The 20,170-nt window shown below is 40.3% G+C and overlaps 1 protein-coding gene across 1 annotated transcript; it reads right to left on the bottom strand.

The window, feature by feature from the left end:
* Nucleotides 1-268: 268 nt before the first annotated feature.
* Nucleotides 269-15,226, bottom strand: alox5a (arachidonate 5-lipoxygenase a). The gene is made up of 14 exons (XM_047350883.1): nucleotides 14,938-15,226; nucleotides 13,457-13,655; nucleotides 13,291-13,372; nucleotides 13,081-13,203; nucleotides 12,429-12,535; nucleotides 6,666-6,838; nucleotides 5,898-6,044; nucleotides 5,614-5,814; nucleotides 5,451-5,537; nucleotides 4,485-4,663; nucleotides 4,194-4,315; nucleotides 3,882-3,982; nucleotides 3,364-3,534; nucleotides 269-3,243 (listed from the first exon to the last, which is right to left on the bottom strand). The coding sequence occupies exons 1-14, from the start codon at nucleotides 15,085-15,087 to the stop codon at nucleotides 3,064-3,066; spliced, it is 2,022 nt and encodes a 673-aa protein (XP_047206839.1). The 5' UTR covers nucleotides 15,088-15,226; the 3' UTR covers nucleotides 269-3,063.
* Between the last annotated feature and the right edge of the window lie 4,944 nt (nucleotides 15,227-20,170).

Below are 20,170 nucleotides of genomic sequence, written 5' to 3'. Positions count from 1 at the left end.
AAATTTTCATCATGACATTATGGAAAATAATGAACTTTATCACAATATGCTAATATTTTGAGAAGGACCTGTATACCAGTCATGCCTGTTGATCCACTACTGCCATCTCGATGTCATTTGTAATTATGCCTAATTTGCATACCTAATATCTAAATGTATTTTTTTTGTTCATAGTATATTTAAAATAACAATCCCTTTATATTTAAAATCTGTCAAAAAAAAAAACAACACATTTTTATATAGCTAAATAATGTCAAGCAGTACAAGATTAAGGTTAAATGGAATGAACTGCCATCCAACTTTATTTATAAAGCACTTTAAAAACAGCAAGCACTGACCAAAGTGTGGAACAAAAAGAATGATTAATATAAATTAACAAAACGTTTGAATTTAAAACAAACAGAATGATTAAAGGTCAGAAACTAGAAATCGGGTCATTGATGCAGGTCAGCCTATACTGATGAGCCATACTCTGGATGACTTCTGACCACTGCATGTCAGCAGCTGACGGGGTGAGAAACCATGTGGGAATTCCAAGCTGGCGCACCATGGTCTGGCAATGATAAAGAATCCGTCAAGAAAATCCTAAATCCAGATGGCGCACCGCATCACCACCAAGATGTAATTATCTGTTCCTTGTCCTAATATGCACCTTGTCAGAAAATGTTATCCAAATCTGCAAACAGACGGACGGGCAGGCAAAAACAAAATTCTTGGAGAAAGTAATTAAAGCAAAAGTAGCAAGAAAATACGCCATATTAACTATTTAATACCAGATCAGCAACCAAAGAGAAGAGGTGGGTCTTAATAAGAGATTAATAAGAATAAGAGATTTAGAAATGGCTAGTGATAACCTGCATAAAAACACCATCAAAATACACATTTTTAAAATACACGATAAACATAAAGCATCCCATAAAAAAAGAAATGTTAAAAGGCTGCTTCATAAAAATAAAAAAAAGAAGTGATATCAAGTAAATGATGAGGCAGTCTTTGGCCTGAGGGAAACTGAGGTAAACAGTGATGTTTTCAGCCCTAAATTTAAAGGAGCCAACAGTTTCTGCACATCCTGGGTTTTCGGGAAGTTGATGCATGAGCTGAGGAACATGAGAACTGAATGGTTTCGGTCCTGGGAGTGCGGACTGAACATGTCTCAGATAACCTGAGGGGCCAACATGGTTCATTCCTGGCGAAAAACTCCAAGACCATTCAATGCCTTAAAGGCCATCACCAGGTTTTTTTAAATCTCTCCAAACATGGGGCCAGTGCCGTGATTTGGGGACCGCTGTGGTATGATCTATTTTCCTGGTTTTCGTCAAGGTTCCTGTGGCAGAGTTTTGGACGAGCTGCAGTTGCCTGACAGATTTTTAAAGAAACTTTATTGACATCACTGCAATAATCTAACTTACTGAAGATAAAGGCCTGCAGCAGTTTTCTGTGTAATAAGAAATTAATAAATATAGTAACATTTTAAAGGTAGAAAAAGGCAGAATTAGTAACAAATTTTTTATAGTTGTTAAAATTCAGGTCTGAGTCGATAACACCTAGGTTTTTGCTTGCTCTGTGGTCTCTAAGTTCTAACCTAGTATTCTTGGAACCAAAAACAAGGTCTTCTGTCATCTCTATTAAGCTGGAGACAAGGTTGACTCTTCCCCTGGTGGATATTTTAAACACAATGAGTCAGTCACCGTAGTGAACAGTCAAGTGATGGTACACTCAGAAATAGAAAATTGTCTATCATCTGCACAGAGATTTTGTGGTACTCCATAATCTGAGCTAGGGGAATTTTGTATATGTTGAAAAAAATGGCCTGACTATGAAAACAAAAGAAATGGCTAGTGAAGAGGACTTTCTCATATCAAGTGACAAAGCATTCCATAGTTTGGGAGCTGCAACGGCAAAAGTCAGATCTCCCTCCAAAGCTTCTGCCGTGTCCTTGGCACCTCCAGCAAAAGCTGGCCAGCTGATCTGAGTGACCGAGACTGGGAGGGCAGGTGCTCAGAAAGGTAGGGAGGAGCAAGACCATTTAAAGCCTTAAAAACAAGAGCTTCAAAATGGACAGGCAACAGGTGCAGAGAGTATCAAATAGGAGTATATGCTCTCTCTTCTGCTTTCTGTGCATCAGTGTTTTGCACAAACTGAGGGTGTGACAAGGATGATTTACTAACTCCAAGCTACAAAGAGTTACAGTAATCCAGCAGAGTTGTAACAAAGGCATGAATCACTGTTTTAAGGTCATCTTTCCACAAGATATTTTTCATCTTGGCCAGTTGCCTCAGTTAAAAAATCTGGATTTTAAAAACCAAGGTTTGTGACAATAGGTCACAAACAACAGCAAGCAGGATGGTTCACTATAAGTGAAGTTGTCTGTAGCAAACTGAATTCTTAAGTTACACACAATCAAAGTTTCATTTCTAGAGCACATACATCCAATGCTATTAAACTGCAATATCTTTTTACAAAACAGAAAAATAAGATTACTAATCCATAACATTGAGCTACTTTTGAAAACAGAGTAAAAAATATTAGCAAAATTTGCAAAGTGATGACTTTGAGCTCCTATTTTGTTCACTAATAGTAATTGTATTATTACAGTACTTTATGTCTTAGCTTATTGCTTTGAAAATCTCACTTGATCCAGACCTTCAATAAAACATTTTGACTAGAAGTCTTTTTTTATATTCTGATTTATATTCTTCAGATAAATATGAAAATATCAACAGCGATAAACCAAAACAGTTTGCTGGATGGTTTAACCTATTGTGGAATTCATATTTCCAGGGTCCCCTCTTTTGATTGGTCAATTTGTTTAGTCACTAATTGTCTGAAGCATCAAGACTGTGTTAAACGTCGCACTTGTATCTCAAAATGGGAACCTGCAGAAGGCAGTTAAGTTTTAAATTTATAATCTCTCCTTTATATCTGTAACACAATGGTCACAAACTAGACAAAACTGAATCACAAATACACATTTTTCTATAGTTGCAAAAACCTCAATTTCTCATGCTCTTTAACACAGCAGTAGAAAGCTAGATTAGATATAGATGAGGTGAGCTTTACTCCTCAAACAGCAACACTGTTTGGGATTTTGTCTGGAGACATGTTGTAGTACGGCAGCTTCTTTTCCTCGTTCCTCCTTTTGATGAGGCTGCTTATCTCTGCCAGCTGCTTCCTGAACCTCTCCATGGCCCCCTTCACTGGACTCTCTATGAAGTGTTCATCTGGATACATACCCAAATACAGCTGCATAAAGAGAAACATATTATTTAGCCTAGAGGCACACAGCAATAAATAAATCTAGAAATTAAGATTTTAACGCTCTCATCTATGCTGCTTAAATGGCAGCCTGTATGCTTTGCAAACCTCATTCTCCTGGTACTGGCTGAGGGCCCACACGGCCCCCAGGTGCCAGCTGGAGCGGCCACGATCAGGGAGGCTATCAATGATCGTTTTTATATCTGCCTGCCCTTTCTCCTTCGGAGGGGGTTTCCGCATGGTAGACGGAGCATTGGGGATCCAGGAGCACCAGTCATACTACACAATGCATACAAAGATGCAGAATATGTATAAGACATACAAAACATCCATACAGAACTACTAGCAGTATTTATCCTGCATGAGTACAACTGTGCAGATACAGATACAGACAAAAAATAAAAAGAAAACTCTTTTTTTTCTCACTGATATTAAATCAGACTAAACTTTCCTGTTGGTTAGGAATATTATTTATATTTGCTAAATGCTGGAATAAAAAGAGCATTTGATAATTTTCAACATTTTTTGTAGTATTTACACTTACTTGTTGACATGGAAAATATTTTTCTAATTTTGTTTTGAAAAGTAGAAATACATTTCTCTATTTATTTTTTTCAATGACCAACCTGTCCGAAGTTTACTGCAGCATGCTGGGCCGAAGCAGTGAATATAACAACAGTCAGGTACTCTATCAGTTCATCACGTGTCTTCAGAGACTTTGGAAACTCTAAGCACAGATTGGAGGCAAACAGAATTGACAAAGCAGTCTTTACGAAACCACTCTATTATTTTGCAAGCTGTGCTGTGAAAAGATCCTTGCACAAATGATGATAAACTACCGGATGATGTTACAACAGCAGGCTCCGGGCAATGTCACCATAAGTCGTCTTTTCTGCACTTTCAAGCTTTGCTAACATATGTTTGTAGGGTATACATACCGCAGTGATCGAAGTCCTGCATACCAAAGCTGCACACGTCTTTGACAAAGGCCTGGATTTCCTCGTCTCCCTGCACTCTCTCGTCACTGGTGTAGTAAATACCCACCACATCAGAGACAAAACTGCCAGGAAGAAAAAAGAGGAAAAATATGTTTTAACTCCTCTGTCTTTAATTCTCTGTCACACAATACAACTTATTAAACTTATAAGTGATTTTTTTTCCCTTCTTGTTTCCTCAGAAGCACTTACTATTCATCAGTGGTAATAACTAGAAAAAAAACTTGTTCTCACCTTTTGGTGGCTTCCCACACCTTGTAGCCATCATCCCTGTAGAAATAGGTGGGCAGATCCTCCGTGCTGTCCACGCCGCGGCTCTTGATCATGTCGGGGAAGCAGAAAGACCTGTAGGTAAGAGTCTTCATGGCCTTCTGGACAAGTTGGACGTGGCCACCTCCACCTGTTGCATTTGCCTTGATGAAGTGCATAAAAAGTATCTTATCCTTCAACAGAAAATGATCAATACTTGAAAGTTGATTCTTGATTCCTATATTTGCATTTGTTTCATGCATGCTTCATTTTAGCTTTAAACCAAAACACTCAGCTGATCAGCCTTATCTGATTTGAAACATGGTGTTTTTAAAGATTCAGTGTGTTTTCCTGCAACTTTATCGGGGTGACATTCTTGATAGAGAAAAGTTTCTAAAATATTTGTAAAAAACAAAACCAAAAAGATATAATATATTTGTCTATAAATGAAGTCTCAAACAATACCACCTGTCACAACAAGCAAGTATTTGGATTGGCTAATGTGATTTCCTGAAGACTTGAGGTGTTGTGAAAAATCTGTTGCAACAGGTTCATTTAAGGTAATTTCACCAAAAAAGAAGACGACTAAGGAAAAAAAAAAAAGAATAAAATCCCTGCAACTAAATTTGTAAGACTGAAATATAGCTGCAGTTACTGCTGCACAATAGGTCGCATAAGCCTCTTAGAGATTTATAATTTTTAATAACTGGCTTTAATAACGAAATAAAGCACAATAAATTAGCCTCAGTTGGCTATTTAGGTGCTCTTTTAGAAACTGTTAATCTGCAGTCTCTTCTGTTTAACTGTATATAGTTCTACTTTTGTCCTCCGCATTCTACTTTCCTCATGTTTTAAAGCTCATAATTGTAAAATATTTTATCAATCTCTCTTCTCTTGTTTGCAGACAGATTTTGTGCTTATTCCACATTATTTTAATCTCCAAGAACTAACCTTGTCAAATATCCCGCTCTCACAGATGAGCTGTTCTCTGGCCTTGGTATTGATCGCGATAGTAAAACGAATGTGTGGGATGAGCAGCTGAGAAAAGACAGAAAAGCAATTGACAACCCAACCAGCTGATCCATCAATCAACAAATGAACCTGCGAGTTATACCTTAAATGCTGGGTGAACAGCCGGAAGCTGTCTGTACATGGCGATACCGAACACCTCTGTTATCAGATGTGTCCTGAGCAGGTGTGAGATGGTCTGGTGGTGTTGGAAGTCAGCTGATCGTACCCAGATCTTAGCCAGCATCCAGTCATACTTACTGTCAGTGGGAAGGAAGACTGGATTTTCATCCGGATTCTGGCCCAGCTGCAAAAGAAACAGCCAGTGTTCAATTACAGTCATACATAACCTGAAAAAGTCGCACCTGCTGTGGCCCAGCTTCACTGTACCTGTATGGCTATAGGCAGGATCTTGTTCCGTACGTTCTTGTATAGGAGACACATTGGAGCAGCCAGGTACTGCTGCGTGTTTGGGTCTGTGGAGTTCGCATTAATGCCCTCTAACATTTCATAGTCAACGATGTATATGTTACCTGCCTGGAACCAGAACACTGCTTTAAAGTGCATATCAGATGAGACGATCAAAGAGAGTCACAATTGCTCTCCTTGCCAAAGGAAAGCCAACCATGACTTTCATCTTTGAAATGGAAAGGCATGTTAAAAAGATTCACAAAAACAGACAAACGTCAACCTTAATTTCCTGAATACACTGTAGACACTTTGGGGTTGGGGTGGGGGACACTCTGCTGTTAGTAACCAGTGGGATCTCATGCACCCCAGCCACAACCTAATTTTAATGCACATTAGACATACACATCTGCATCCATCAAAACGCACACATTTTCACATCATCACAAACACACCCACGCACTAACACATAGATAATCCAAATGGTTGAAGGTCATTCAGACACAGGTTACTATTACATCAATGTGGACTGCCTGTTCTGATGCTGGATCCACACTGGATTTAATGAAGTAAATCATGCAATTAGAATTTCATCTTGAGATATCCTTTTTGTAGAGCAAATCTGCCCTGGGACATATAGCCAACCAGCTTCTCTATATGACATGCATGAATGTCAAGACAGGGCACACACGCACACACGCACGCACACACACACACAGACACACACAAAACAAATAAATGAATAAAAACCTTAATTTCCTGCTCCAGGGTCAGATCCCTTTCCAGGCTGACAGAAATCATCTCATCAGTAACAGGGAACTTGTCAGGAAGTTTGGTGCATTTGGAAATCAACACTGGGTTACAACCATTCAGAAACTGGTATCCAAACATGAAATCTTCTTCCCAGTGTTGCATCACATACTCTGAAAAACAAACAAAACAAACATATATTTATACACTATATTGCCAAATGTATTTGTCTACTTCAACATAGATTTTGATGACATCCTCTATAAGGTCCAATATTTTTTGATTAAGCCACCATTGCCAGCAATAGCATCTTTAACTATTCTGTCAACATCTTCGACAAGCTTTAAGAGTATCTTCATAGTTAGATGAGAAAACCAGAAATGCAGCCTCTGCTTTAACTCATCACAAAGGTGTTCAAGAACTTACAATTACATAGCCAAGCATATCTTAGCATAGCATAGCTTATCATAGCATAGTTTAGTGTACTGTAATGTTACACAGTCTAAAAAAAAAACAAACGAAAAACAAACCATAGAATAACAAACAAAAGCATATAGCACAAGATTAGACATGGTACAACACAATAACACAACACAGCATAGCATAATGTCACCAGTGTTGCCAGATTGGCTGTGTTTCCAACTAATTGGGCTTTATTTGAAAATGTTGGACTGAAAGAATTGCTTGTTAGGTTGTTAAAATTTAATCTGCCTTTCACAACATTTGGTGGGTTTTTAGAAAGTATTCATGGGAAAACGTATATCAAAATTGTTTTCACTGTGTGAAAGAAAAGGTACACATTTCAATAAAAAGTTGTACTTGCACTCATATTATTAGTTTTTTTTTTAAGTTCGAGAATCTGTGGAACTTAACATCTTCAATCAGTGATAGTCATTGTTTAATCAAGTGTCACTGTGAAATAATATTGGTCAATGTCAATAGTCGGCCTAAATGGGGTTAAGAGGTTAAGTAAGCTTCAATGAGGTGGGTTGGCCTGAAGCCCTTGAGAGACATTGAGAGAATACAGTATAGAAATAGGAGGCTGACCCAGAGCTAAAATCGTGGACTGCCCCTGTCCTATAGGAAGATCCAAAGATTGCTGTAAGTACTGTCATACAGAAATCTGAGCGCAACTTCATATTTTAAACAAACATGGCGCCACGTTCTTTATTTTGCATGTCATAGTTTCTTGTTTTTAACATAAGGTTGAAGAGAGGTTGAGATTTGGACTGTTTTTTATTGAATTGGGTGGGTTTTGCTATGTGTTTGGGCTGGAGACAGTCAGGCTGATCTGGCAACCTTAAGCAAACATAGTTTGGCATAGCACACTAAGGTGATGTAGTGTAGCACTGCACAGCATTATGTTAGATAAACTGAGCTTAGCATAACATACCCTAACTTAGCAGAGCGTAATGTATTATAGTATAACATAACATAAAATAACAGCATAATGTAGCCAAGTATGGCATAACATGACTTAAAGTAATATAGCATTTTTATAGCATAGTTTAGCTTAACTTTCCTTAACAAAATTATTGTAGCATTACGATATGCAATATAAAATGTGTCATAAAACATAGCATAGCATAACATTAAACAGCACAACACAGAATAGAGGAGAATACAACATAATATATTATGTTGTGTAGTATAGCTTAGCATAATTTACATAGTACAGATTAGCATTTTTTAGCTTAGTTTAACATAATTCATCATAGCATAGTATACTGTGATGTAATGTAACATAGCATTGAGTGGTCTATTGTAAAAAAAATAACATAACATTACATAAAATATTGAGTAGCATAATATAATATACATCCCTGGCCGAGGGCTCCGCCAGGCATTTCCAGCAGACCCTCACTATGCGCTTGGGCCTGCCAGGTCTGTCCGGCTTTCTCCTCCTCCAGCGGATCCAACTCACCACCAGGTGGTGATCAGTGGACAGCTCAGCCCCTCTCTACACCCGAGTGTCCATAACATGCGGCCGAAGGTCTGATGATACGACAACAAAGTCGATCATCGACCTCCTGCCTAGGGTGTCCTGGTGCCAAGTGCACTGATGGACACCCTTATGTTTGAACATGGTGTTCATTATGGACAATCAGTGACTAGCACAGAAGTCCAATAACAAAACAAAGCTCGGATTCAGATCGGGGAGGCGATTCCTCCCGATCACGCCTCTCCAGGTGTCACTGTCATTTCCCACATGGGCGTTGATGTATTCAACTCCCACCTCCTTTGACCAGAGCTTTGACCAGATCCCGGGGGATGTTGGAGACATAGAGTCCGAGTGGACCATTTTTCTCCGCATCTATTGTTGATGCTTCGGCCGTAAGGTCTGCGGTGCCTGTCGCGGCGGCAATCCCAGAACCCGGTAGTGGACACTGGCAGTAAGGGATGCTGTCAAGCTAAAGAAGGAGTCCTATCGGCTGTGGCCGGCTTGTGGGACTCCTGAGGCGGCTGACGGGTACCGTGAGGCCAAGCGTGCTGTGGCCCGGGCGGTGGCAGAGGCAAAAACTCGGGCCTGGGAGGAGTTTGGTGAGGCCATGGAGAAGGACTACCGGTTGGCCTCGAAGCGATTCTGGCAAACCGTCCGGCGCCTCAGGAGGGGGAAGCAGTGCTTCGCCAACAATGTTTATAGTGGGGGTGGGAGGCTGCTGACCTCGACTGAGGACATTATCGGGCGGTGGAAGGAGTACTTCGAGGATCTCCTCAATCCTGCCATCACGCATTCCGTGGTGGAAACAGAGGCTGGGGACTCGGGGTTGGACTCTTTCATCACCCAGGCTGAAGTCACTGAGGTGGTTAAAAAGCTCCGCGGTGGCAAGGCTTCGGGGGTGGATGAGATCCGCCCTGAGTACCTCAAGTCTCTGGATGTTGTGGGGCTGTCGTGGTTGACACGCCTCTTCAACATTGCGCGGTGGTCGGGGAAAGTGCCTCTGGACTGGCAGACTGGGGTGGTGGTCCACCTTCATAAGAAGGGGGACCGGAGGGTGTGTTCCAACTACAGGTGGATCACACTCCTCAGCCTCCCTGGTAAGGCTTATGCCAGGGTATTGGAGAGGAGAGTCCGACTGATAGTCGAACCTCGGCTTCAGGAGGAGCAGTGTGGTTTTTGTCCCGGCCGTGGAACACTGGACCAGCTCTATACCCTCTACAGGGTACTCGAGGGTTCATGGGAGTTTGCCCAACCGGTTCACATGTGTTTTGTGGACCTGGAGAAAGCATTCGACTGTGTCCCTCATGATGCCCTGTGGGGGGTGCTCCAGGAGTATGGAATCGGGGGCCCTTTATTAGGGGCCATCCGGTCCCTGTATGAGCGGAGCAGGAGTTTGGTTCGCATTGCCGGCACTAAGTTGGACCGGTCCTGTTCATAACTTTTATGGACAGGATTTCTAGACGCAGCCAAGGGCCGGAGGGGGTCTGGTTTGGGGACCAGTGGATTTCGTCTCTTCTTTTTGCAGATGATGTGGTCCTGCTGGCCCCCTGTAGCCAAGACCTACAGCAAGCACTGGGGCGGTTCACAGCCGAGTGTGAAGCGGCTGGGATGAAGATCAGCTCCTCCAAGTCCGAGGCCATGGTTCTCGACCGGAAAAGGGTGGCCTGTCCTCTTCAGGTTGGAGGGGAGTTCCTGCCTCAAGTGGAGGAGTTTAAGTATCTTGGGGTCTTGTTCACAAGTGGGGGAAGAATGGAGCGGGAGATCGACAGACGGATCGGTGCGGCTGCCACAGTAATGGGGGCGCTGTTCCAGTTCCGTTGTGGTGAAGAGAGAGCTGAGCCGAAAAGCAAAGCTCTCAATTTACCGGTCGGTCTACGTTCCTACCATCACCTATGGCCATGAACTTTGGGTCATTACCAAAAGAACGAGATCCCGGATACAAGCGGCTGAAATGAGCTTCCTCCGTAGGGTGGCTGGGCACTCCCTTAGAGATAGGGTGAGGAGCTCGGCCGTCCGGGAGGGGCTCGGAGTAGAGCCGCTGCTCCTCCACATCGAGAGGAGCCAGTTGAGGTGGCTTGGGCATCTATAACGGATGCCTCCTGGACGCCTTCCTCGGGAGGTGTTCCAGGCACGTCCCACCGGAAGGAGGCCCAGGGGACGGCCCAGGACACGCTGGATGGACTATGTCTCTCGGCTGGCCTGGGAATGCCTTGGGCTCTGCCGGTGGAGCTGGAGGAGGTGTCTGGAGAGAGGGACGTCTGGGCGTCTGTGCTGAGTGTGCTGCCCCCGCGATCCGGTCCCGGATAAGCGGAAGAGTACGAGTACGATAATATAATATATCTTCACATAAAACATAGCATAACATAAAATATAAATAGACATAGATGTAAATTTCAAACCTTAGCATAAAATATCAGGGTAGCAGAAAAAAACATTACATTACATATTATTAGTGTAGCATGCTTAGCCTTGCATTGCATAACATAACTTAAATTAACTTAGCCTAGCATAAGTACAGCTTTGCAAAGCATAATCTAACATAACATAGCCTAGTGTAGTGTGGTTTAGAGTAGTGTTACACAACATAAAATGTTGCATAAAAACATGGAGCACAGCATAACACAATATAGCAAAGCATAGCAAAGAATGGTAAATGGACTGACCTTATATAGCGCTTTTCCAGTCATGCAGACCACTCAAAGCGCTTTACACTAGAGCCACATTCACCCAATCGCACTCACTAACGCTCACACATTCATACACCGATACGCAGATCAGTAGGCGACTTGTGGCTAAGTGCCTTGCCCAGGGGCACATTGACATTTGGCAGGAGGAGGCTGGAATCAAAGCCACAGCTTTCAGATTTCTAGATGACTACTCTTCCTACTGAGCCACAGTCACCTCTACAAAGAACAGCTCAGCATAGTTTAGCATAGCAAAGCATAGCTTAATGATATAACATTTAAAAAATAGCATAGCATACCATAATTTGATTTATTGTAGCATGGCCTAGTCTAGTATAATGGAATGTGACATAAATTAACATAGCATAACAAACTAGTGTAGCGTAGCATAACATAATATGTTATCAATCATCAATCAAAATGTATTTACACAGCACTTTCAACAGTCCAGACAGTGCTCAAAGTGCTTTACACATCAATATAAAAGATATCAAGACAAAAAGAGGTAAAAGTCAAAAATAAGAAAAATAGATAAATAAAAATGCATTGTAGCACAATTAAAAGATGAAATGTAAAAAGATATACAAGGATTTTAGAAAATATTTATATAAAAAGAAATGTGGCCTGCCTATTATGATATTCTATGTAGCGTAGAACAATATACAGCCTAACATAGCATGACATAACATCACATAACATACTACAGGGCAGGGGTTCCCAAACATTTCAGCTTGTAACCAAAATAACAGTACCAGAGACTGGTGACCCCCTACTGGTGACCTGGCGACCCCTAAAGATCAAATAATTAATTCACTCTATATTTATTTATTTAATAAATAAATATAGTATTTCTTAATTTAATGGTATATTTAATTATTTAATAATGTATTAAATAAATAAATGGTACAATTGAATTATTCAATAGGGCAATTAATGACACATTGATTTATTTCATGGTACATTCATTTTTTTTAATAAAATATTAATAATTCAGTTTTGTCCCTTTTTGGCCCTCCATACCCCTCGAGGGTAAAAATCATCTTACTATCCCTGCTTTGGAAACCCTGGATATGATGTAGCACAGCAGAGTATCGCATAAAATAAAATAAAACAAAAGAACTAAACATTATGGCTGACCTGAGATTGTGTTTTTGATTCTCACAAAGATTTTCTCAAAGTCTGCAAGGTCACTCCACGAAGACTGAAACATGTTCATGAAGCTGTTCACACACAGGTTCTCTATTCTGAAAAGACATCAACATGATCTTTAATTTATTCATATTTCCAGACCAATAAAATTTTTTTTACTTATTACTAATGCTAATACATTTGACACTTCAATCATATTTTAGATATTTTGTTGATTACATGCTGTGAGTAAAATGGGTAAATGTGTGATCTTTTGAAAATATGCACCTTTTCTGTTCAAGTTCTGATTTTCATTTCACTGGTGATCACATATTTTACACGATACAACATTTTTAAAATCAGTTATTTGTTATTGTACCTTTGAGCAAGTGCAAACATCTGCCTGAAAGCACAATGCAAATATCTCTAGTGATAAACATACAATGAGACTCTTTTTTTCAAGCTAATGCTGAGGTTATTAAATAGAACCATGCTCTGAGGCATCACTTCTGCATCGGGTTTCATGAATGCCTAGCATTGTAAAAACAACCACAGGGGAAATTTAGGTTCCACAGACATCCTCTTTATCATGCTGACACAGCATCTGATATCACATTTACTGAACCCTGTTCCTTTATTTAGGACAGATGGCTGTACGTACGCCTTACTGTAGTTTAGTATGAAGTCCACTCCCTTTTCACTGTCAAACTGGATGTCTCTGGGCAGGTCCCTGTGTCTGTTTGCATCTATGCTCATAGGGAAGCCTGGCTGCCACTCCTTCCATCTACAAAAATAATAACGTTATTTTTGTAGATTATGATGTCATTATAATACCTCAGCATCCTACACTTTATGAGTAAAGTGAACTTACCTGTAGGTTTTTCTTCTCTGATCCAACTCTTTTTGTCTGTGCTGCTTTACTAGGCTGGTTTTATCATCCTGAGGCAGAAATGCTAGAACAGACACAGACAAAGTGAGAGATACAGCAGACTAATGAAGCAAACAGGTTTTTTTTAGACAGATGGATCGGTCAATACCTCGTCCATCCCGCAGGATCACTTCTTTGTCATCCACCAGCCAGCGAAAGCAGGGAAATTCCACATAATCTCCACATGGGGTCTTGACAGTGACATACCTGCAGTACCAGTCATCCAGCATCCAATATTTCTTCTTTTCAATCTTAACCAGCATGATATCACCCAAGTTCTCACCAACTTTCACATCATATGAGTCTACCTGCAGTTTAAATAGAGGCTTCTGTCAAAAGGGGGTTGTGTAAATACATTACATTACATTATAGAGTCTTAAAATTGTAAAATAACATTAGTAATACTGTCAGACTTGTTTTGAAAGCAGTATGAATCTACCAAAATGTTTAATGAAACCTTGCATAAATCTTTTCTAGCCAGGCCTGCCAACAGGTGGGGGTTTGAGGGGCTTGGGGTGGTGGCAGGGCTCCACCTGTAGTCTGAAAGTCAGAGCAGAGCAGACAAAAGTGATGCAGGAGGGGCTGCCGCAGAGAGACAGACTGTGAGAAGAGCTGTGAAAAGACCTCACAGAAGAGCTCGCCCTAGATATCACTGAAAGTGTCATAGAAGGGGCTGCAGTCAGAAAGCTTGAACAATAGAAAGAGGAGAGTTTTATGATGAGAATCGGGTAGGCGGGGGGTATAGGTTGGTGACGGAGCTGGCTGTGCCTCCCCATAGGGGTGGGGGGTAGTCGCTGCTGAAAGACTCTGCTCTCCTGGCCCTGGCAAAGCTGTCAGTGGGCCTGAGTACAGCTAATTTCATAAATGAAATTATTTCTACAAATGTTTTGGCTTCGTTGCCTTATACTGAAATTAAAAAGCATGCAGGACCCTATTTTTTTTAAGTTAACTATCCTACTTCTACCTCACTGCACCATCACTGCATCTGAAGCAATGCAGAGAAAACATGACTGTTACGTTGTCCATACTCAGTCAAATTGTTTCCTTGAATTCAACAGTCTGAGATTACATTTACATTCGCCAGCTGCAGAAATCCAATAAAGTCCCAGACTAAAAATTGTCAGAATGAATTTTGGACTGAAAAACAGAATTAAGTCTTTCTCATGTTCTAAACCCCCAAAAAGAATGAACTTTCTTATAGTTCCTATTATGTTCTCATGCAATTTGTCCCTCTTTATGGTAAAACATTTTGTGATAGCTTATCTGGAAAGACCTGCAAATATAAGTTGTATCAAATACAGCTAGTGTTTAAAACTTATATTAAAGGTTACCATTACTTTAAATTTTCCCTCAAAACATGGTCCTTTGTTTTTAATTGTAAACGGGTACTATATAAATAATCAGAAGAGAGGTGTTACAGAAGTTCACGTGTTTCCTCAAATATTGAGTGCGCTTTATTAGACATTACAGCTTCTGTCTTTTTCAACTACCTGTCTGTTCAAATTTACAGTGCATTTTTGCGCTGATTATCCAAAACTCTAAAAGAGATTTGTCACACAGCGATCCCCACTTCCCAGTAGCAGCACTTACCGCCCCCCTCTCGAAGTCGTTATAGAGGGGTTTGTCCAGCAGTGTCCTCTCGCTGCATCCCTCCGTGCCCACCAGCGTGATGTAGACATAATCATCTGTCCCTGCAAACCACTGGTTCCCTGTGGCTATAGTTACTGTGTAAGATGGCATGGCAGGTCACAAAATAAGAGAAGGACCAAAAATGTCCAAATGTGCCCTCTGAAGATGAAGAAACCAGTTGGAAAAACCCCCACAATTCTGCTGCTCTTGAAAGGTGTTGACTCAGAATGCAGCTCTGTCTTTCACTGAGGTAAACCTATCACTTCAACTTTTGCAAAAACTCTAAAGCAGTGTGTAATCAGCCAAAAGAGGAAGGTGAATTAGGATAGCAATCTAGTTATGAGTGTCTCCTCCCATAAACTAAAAAAAACCCTCTCTGGATTCTTATACATATTCCTATAGATATGATGTCACCAGCTTGGAATAGCGTAGTAACAAAAGAAGAGGGTCTGCACACCTTCAGAGGGGAATTTTGCTATTTAGGATAATGAACCATGCGGAGGTGAGGAAGTTTAGGGTGTCAAAGTACAAAAGTAATACTGTCAATTTGTTTGAGAGGGAAAATAAACACAAACACAAAGGCTCTTTGAAGATCATAAGGAAGTAGTGAGACAGAAAGCAAAGAAAAAAGGTGGACTTTATGATATACAAAACTATCCCACCTGAGTCACTAGATGTAGATGGTGAGAGATGCCAAAAACAACAAATAAATAAAGACAACCATATATTTTTTTCTGGATTTTCCTCAAAATAAGGAAATTAAGATCTTTTGTACACACTAATTCATTTACCAGTCAAATTAGTACATGGTGCTGAACAACAACAGGCAGTGTATTCCAGTTACAGTAAAATAAATGCAAATGTGTCAGACAGCCACTCCGTGGTTTTACTCATAAAACCATAACATAAAAAGTAACAGGAGTCCGCTGTGAGTCAGAAACCCGGTAAAATGGAAATAAAGAGCAGGTGGGACGAGTGACAGAAAGGAATTAAGGTTTCCCACCAGTCAGCAATAAAAAAATAAAAAATAAAAAACAAATGAAGAAAAGCCAACTTTGTTCACATAATGTTATTCACACACACCTGACACACCTGATAAATAGCACATTCCCAATATCACAATGTTCTATCTTGTTTAAGTGACATTAAACAGATGAAACAGGATATACATTTTACTGACTAAAGTTATTGAGTAACTTACCAAACTGAATTGGGTTTGAGACTTCGGTCTCACCGAGTCAGTGACCCAGAGTGTCACACAAGTTCCACCCAATGCTTGTCCCCACTAATCCATACTGCTAAAACCATTGATTTAAGACAGGAAAATAAAAGTTCCTCCTTAAGGGAAAACCTATACAGTACAGACCAAAGGTTTTGACACACCTTCTCATTCAAAGAGTTTTCTTCATTTTCATGACTATGAATATTGTAGCTTCACACTGAAGGCATCAAAACTATGAATTAACACATTTGGAATTATATACTGAACAAAAAAGTGTGAAACAACTGAAAATATGTCTTATATTCTAGGTTCTTCAAAGTAGCCACCTTTTGCTTTGATTACTGCTCCGCACACTCTTGGCATTCTGTTGATGAGCTTCAAGAGGTAGTCACCTGAATGGTTTTCCAGCAGCCTGAGATGCTTAGCACTTGTTGGCCCTTTTACCTTCACTCTGTGGTCCAGCTCACCCCAAACCATCTCGATTGGGTTCAGGTCCGGTGACTGTGGAGGCTAGGTCATCTGGCGCAGCACACCATCACTCTCCTTCTTGGTCAAATAGCCCTTACACAGTCTGGAGGTGTGTTTGGGGTCATTGTCCTGTTGAAAAATAAATGATGGTCCAACTAAATGCAAACCGGATGGAATAGCATGCCGCTGCAAGATGCTGTGGTAGCCATGCTGGTTCAGCATGCCTTCAATTTTGAATAAATCCCCAACAGTGTCACCAGCAAAACACCCCCGCACCATCACACCTCCTCTTCCATGCTTCACGGTGGGAACCAGGCATGTAGAGTCCATCCGTTCACCTCTTCTGCGCCGCACAAAGACACGGTGGTTGGAACCAAAGATCTCAAACTTGGACTCATCAGACCAGAGCACAGATTTCCACTGGTCTAATGTCCATTCCTTGTGTTCTTTAGCCCAAACAAGTCTCTTCTGCTTGTTGTCTGTCCTCAGCAGTGGTTTCCTAGCAGCTATTTTACCATGAAGGCCTGATTCACACAGTCTCCTCTTAACAGTTGTTCTAGAGATGTGTCTGCTGCTAGAACTCTGTGTGGCATTGACCTGTTCTCTAATCTGAGCTGCTGTTAACCTGCGATTTCTGAGGATGGTGACTCGGATGAACTTATCGTCTGCAGCAGAGGTGACTCTTGGTCTTCCTTTCCTGGGGCGGTCCTCATGTGAGCCAGTTTCTTTGTAGCTCTTGATGGTTTTTGCGACTGCACTTGGGGACACTTTCAAAGTTTTCCCAATTGTTCGGACTGACTGACCTTAATTTCTTAAAGTAATGATGGCCACTTGTTTTTCTTTATTTAGCTGCTTTTTTCTTGCCATAATACAAATTCTGACAGTCTATTCAGTAGGACTATCAGCTGTGTACTGTATCCACCTCCTGCACAACACTACTGATGGTCCCAACCCCATTTATAAGGCTTGAAATCCCACTTTTTAAACCTGACAGGGCACAACTGTGAAGTGAAAACCATTTCAGGTGACTACCTCTTGAAGCTCATCAACAGAATGCCAAGAGTGTGTGGAGCAGTAATCAAAGCTTAAGGTGGCTACTTTGAAGAACCTAGAAAATAAGACATATTTTCAGTTGTTTCACACTTTTTTGATCAGTATATAATTCAACATGTGTTAATTCATAGTTTTGATGCCTTCAGTGTGAAGCTACAATATTCATAGTCATGAAAATAAAGAAAACTCTTTGAATGAGGTCTGTCCAAACTTTCGGTCTGTACTGTATATGTATTTCTTTCTGAATGAAACAGTAGATAAAGTATGTCAAAACAAACATTAGAGCATATCTCTAGTGATAATGGTAACAAAATAAATAGTGTCAATTAAAAAGGCAAGCAAAAGGCAGGAGAAGCAGTGAGAAATTATGGGAGGTATTTTTCCTTGAAACAGAAGCTCTTCCAGCTGAGAGAAGCTGACATCCCATCCACATGAAGAATTCAAGCAAATAGGCTGAGCGGTTAGCGCTTCGTTTGTACTGGTTTGTGCCGTTAAAGTTATTGTTTGCATTACTATGGTTTCTGAGACATTAAAAATTATTTCTTAGGTCATTCACAGGTCACATCCCAGTTTGCTCCAAAATGAACCAGAATGGTCTACTTTCTTAGTACTTCACTTGTTGCTGGTTTGTGCCATTAAAATTTTTGTTTGTGCTGCTATAGTTTCTCACATATTATTAGTTTGAATTTCGGTTGATGACATTAGTTATTACAAAAGATGTGAGCATTAAGTTGCAGATCATAGACATCAAGATCCGATCAAGGCATGTGCAGGCAGCGAGTGTTGCCAGATTGGGCAGAAATCTGGCATTTGCCATTTATATCAGCCAAGTGACGTTTTGGGGAAGTTGTGTAGAAAACTGCACTACACCTTCAGTCCAACAGAGGGCATTACTCCTTTCCTCCCTTTAAAAGACTCTTAGCTAAAACTGTTTTGTTTAAACTGATAAATAATAGTAGAATATGAGCAGCTTTAGAGTTTTACAGTTGATTAATTCCTTCCATTATTCCTTAAGTTGCACTGCATCCATAGGCAAGAAAAGTTTAAATGATTATTTTACTTTTAATTTTTTTAACAACCTGCATTTGAGTTCTTGGTTTACAGTAGCATGATTCATTTACAATAACCCCTAAACACTGATTAACACACTTATTTTTCTTTTATTATCATCAGGCAAACTCATGTCAGAGATTTACAGCACCAACAGAAACGTGTTTCAGTAAGAATTTTATTTATTAGAAAAAACAAAACTCAGATAATCCATCCAGAAGTGTAAGGAATTGATACCTTGACCGTCTAATTATAAACAAATATTTATATAAAGTAGAAGATCTGTAGGCAGCAGAGTAGAGGATGGAAGGACATGAGGGTGAAGAGGATCACTGGGAGCTTTTGGTTATCTGCATACAAACCTGGAACTGTGGTCTCTCCTCCTGCAGAGCTGTCTGCATAAAACTATCAAAATTATTCACACTCCACTAAGTTAGGTTTACATGAAATGTCAGTCTTAGGGAAATGTGTATTTTTTATGTACAAGGACCTTTTTAAATGCTTTGTTTGATTATATTCAAAATAGTAATAATAAATAATAGAATAGAATTAATGCCTACATTAACTTAAAATATCCAGGGAATAACATTGCATTTTATCATTATGGCACTTGCAATTATTTACCACACCTACTAAACACTTTATAATAACTTTTAGCGCAACAAACAGATAACAGGTGGCGGGAAATCCCACAGTTAAGGCAGGGAATTCCCACTGCAACTGCCCAGATAGTTTAGCTTAGCAGCCAGACAAGCCTGTAACTGGACCTCTGCTCCGAAAACTTTGAAAGAACATTTAAAAATAGGCTAATTGTTGATGAACTGACTGCACCTATGAATTTTTGAGGTCTACTTTCTGAAAAACATCTTAAAGGTGCTTTTTGTTACAAATCAATGGTATAAAAAGGATAAATTTGTATTTTCTACTGATATTTGCAGTATGCTTCAGGTTATTGTCCTGCTGGAAGGTGAACCTCCATCTGGGAGTCAAATCACAGGCAGACTGACATAGGTTTTGCCCAAGAATATCCCTGTATTTAGCACCATCCATTTTTTCCTTGATTCGGATCAGTTTCCCTGTTCCTGCTGCTGAAAAACATCCCCACAGCATGACGATACTTAGAATTACCTTTTCCTGCTCAGTCAGACTGGAAGAGCAACCTCTGTGAACAATACATGTCAGGTCTTGTGCCGATTTCTAAATGAAGTCAAAGGTTCAGTCAACGCTGGACATTTGATTAGGCCATTTTAATACAATATTGCTTTGATCTAAAGCATTCCTCTTTTTTTACAGTCACTAGTCTACCTGAATGTGAACAGTCATCCCAGTTTTTTTTACACCCTAAAAAAGTTTTCTTTCAGAATTGGCTAGTATTTACCTTCAACCATCTTCTCATCTACG

The sequence above is a fragment of the Girardinichthys multiradiatus genome, chromosome 22 (assembly GCF_021462225.1).
Source record: "Girardinichthys multiradiatus isolate DD_20200921_A chromosome 22, DD_fGirMul_XY1, whole genome shotgun sequence".
Lineage (NCBI taxonomy): Eukaryota > Metazoa > Chordata > Actinopteri > Cyprinodontiformes > Goodeidae > Girardinichthys > Girardinichthys multiradiatus.
This window is presented reverse-complemented; position numbering and strand designations above follow the sequence as displayed.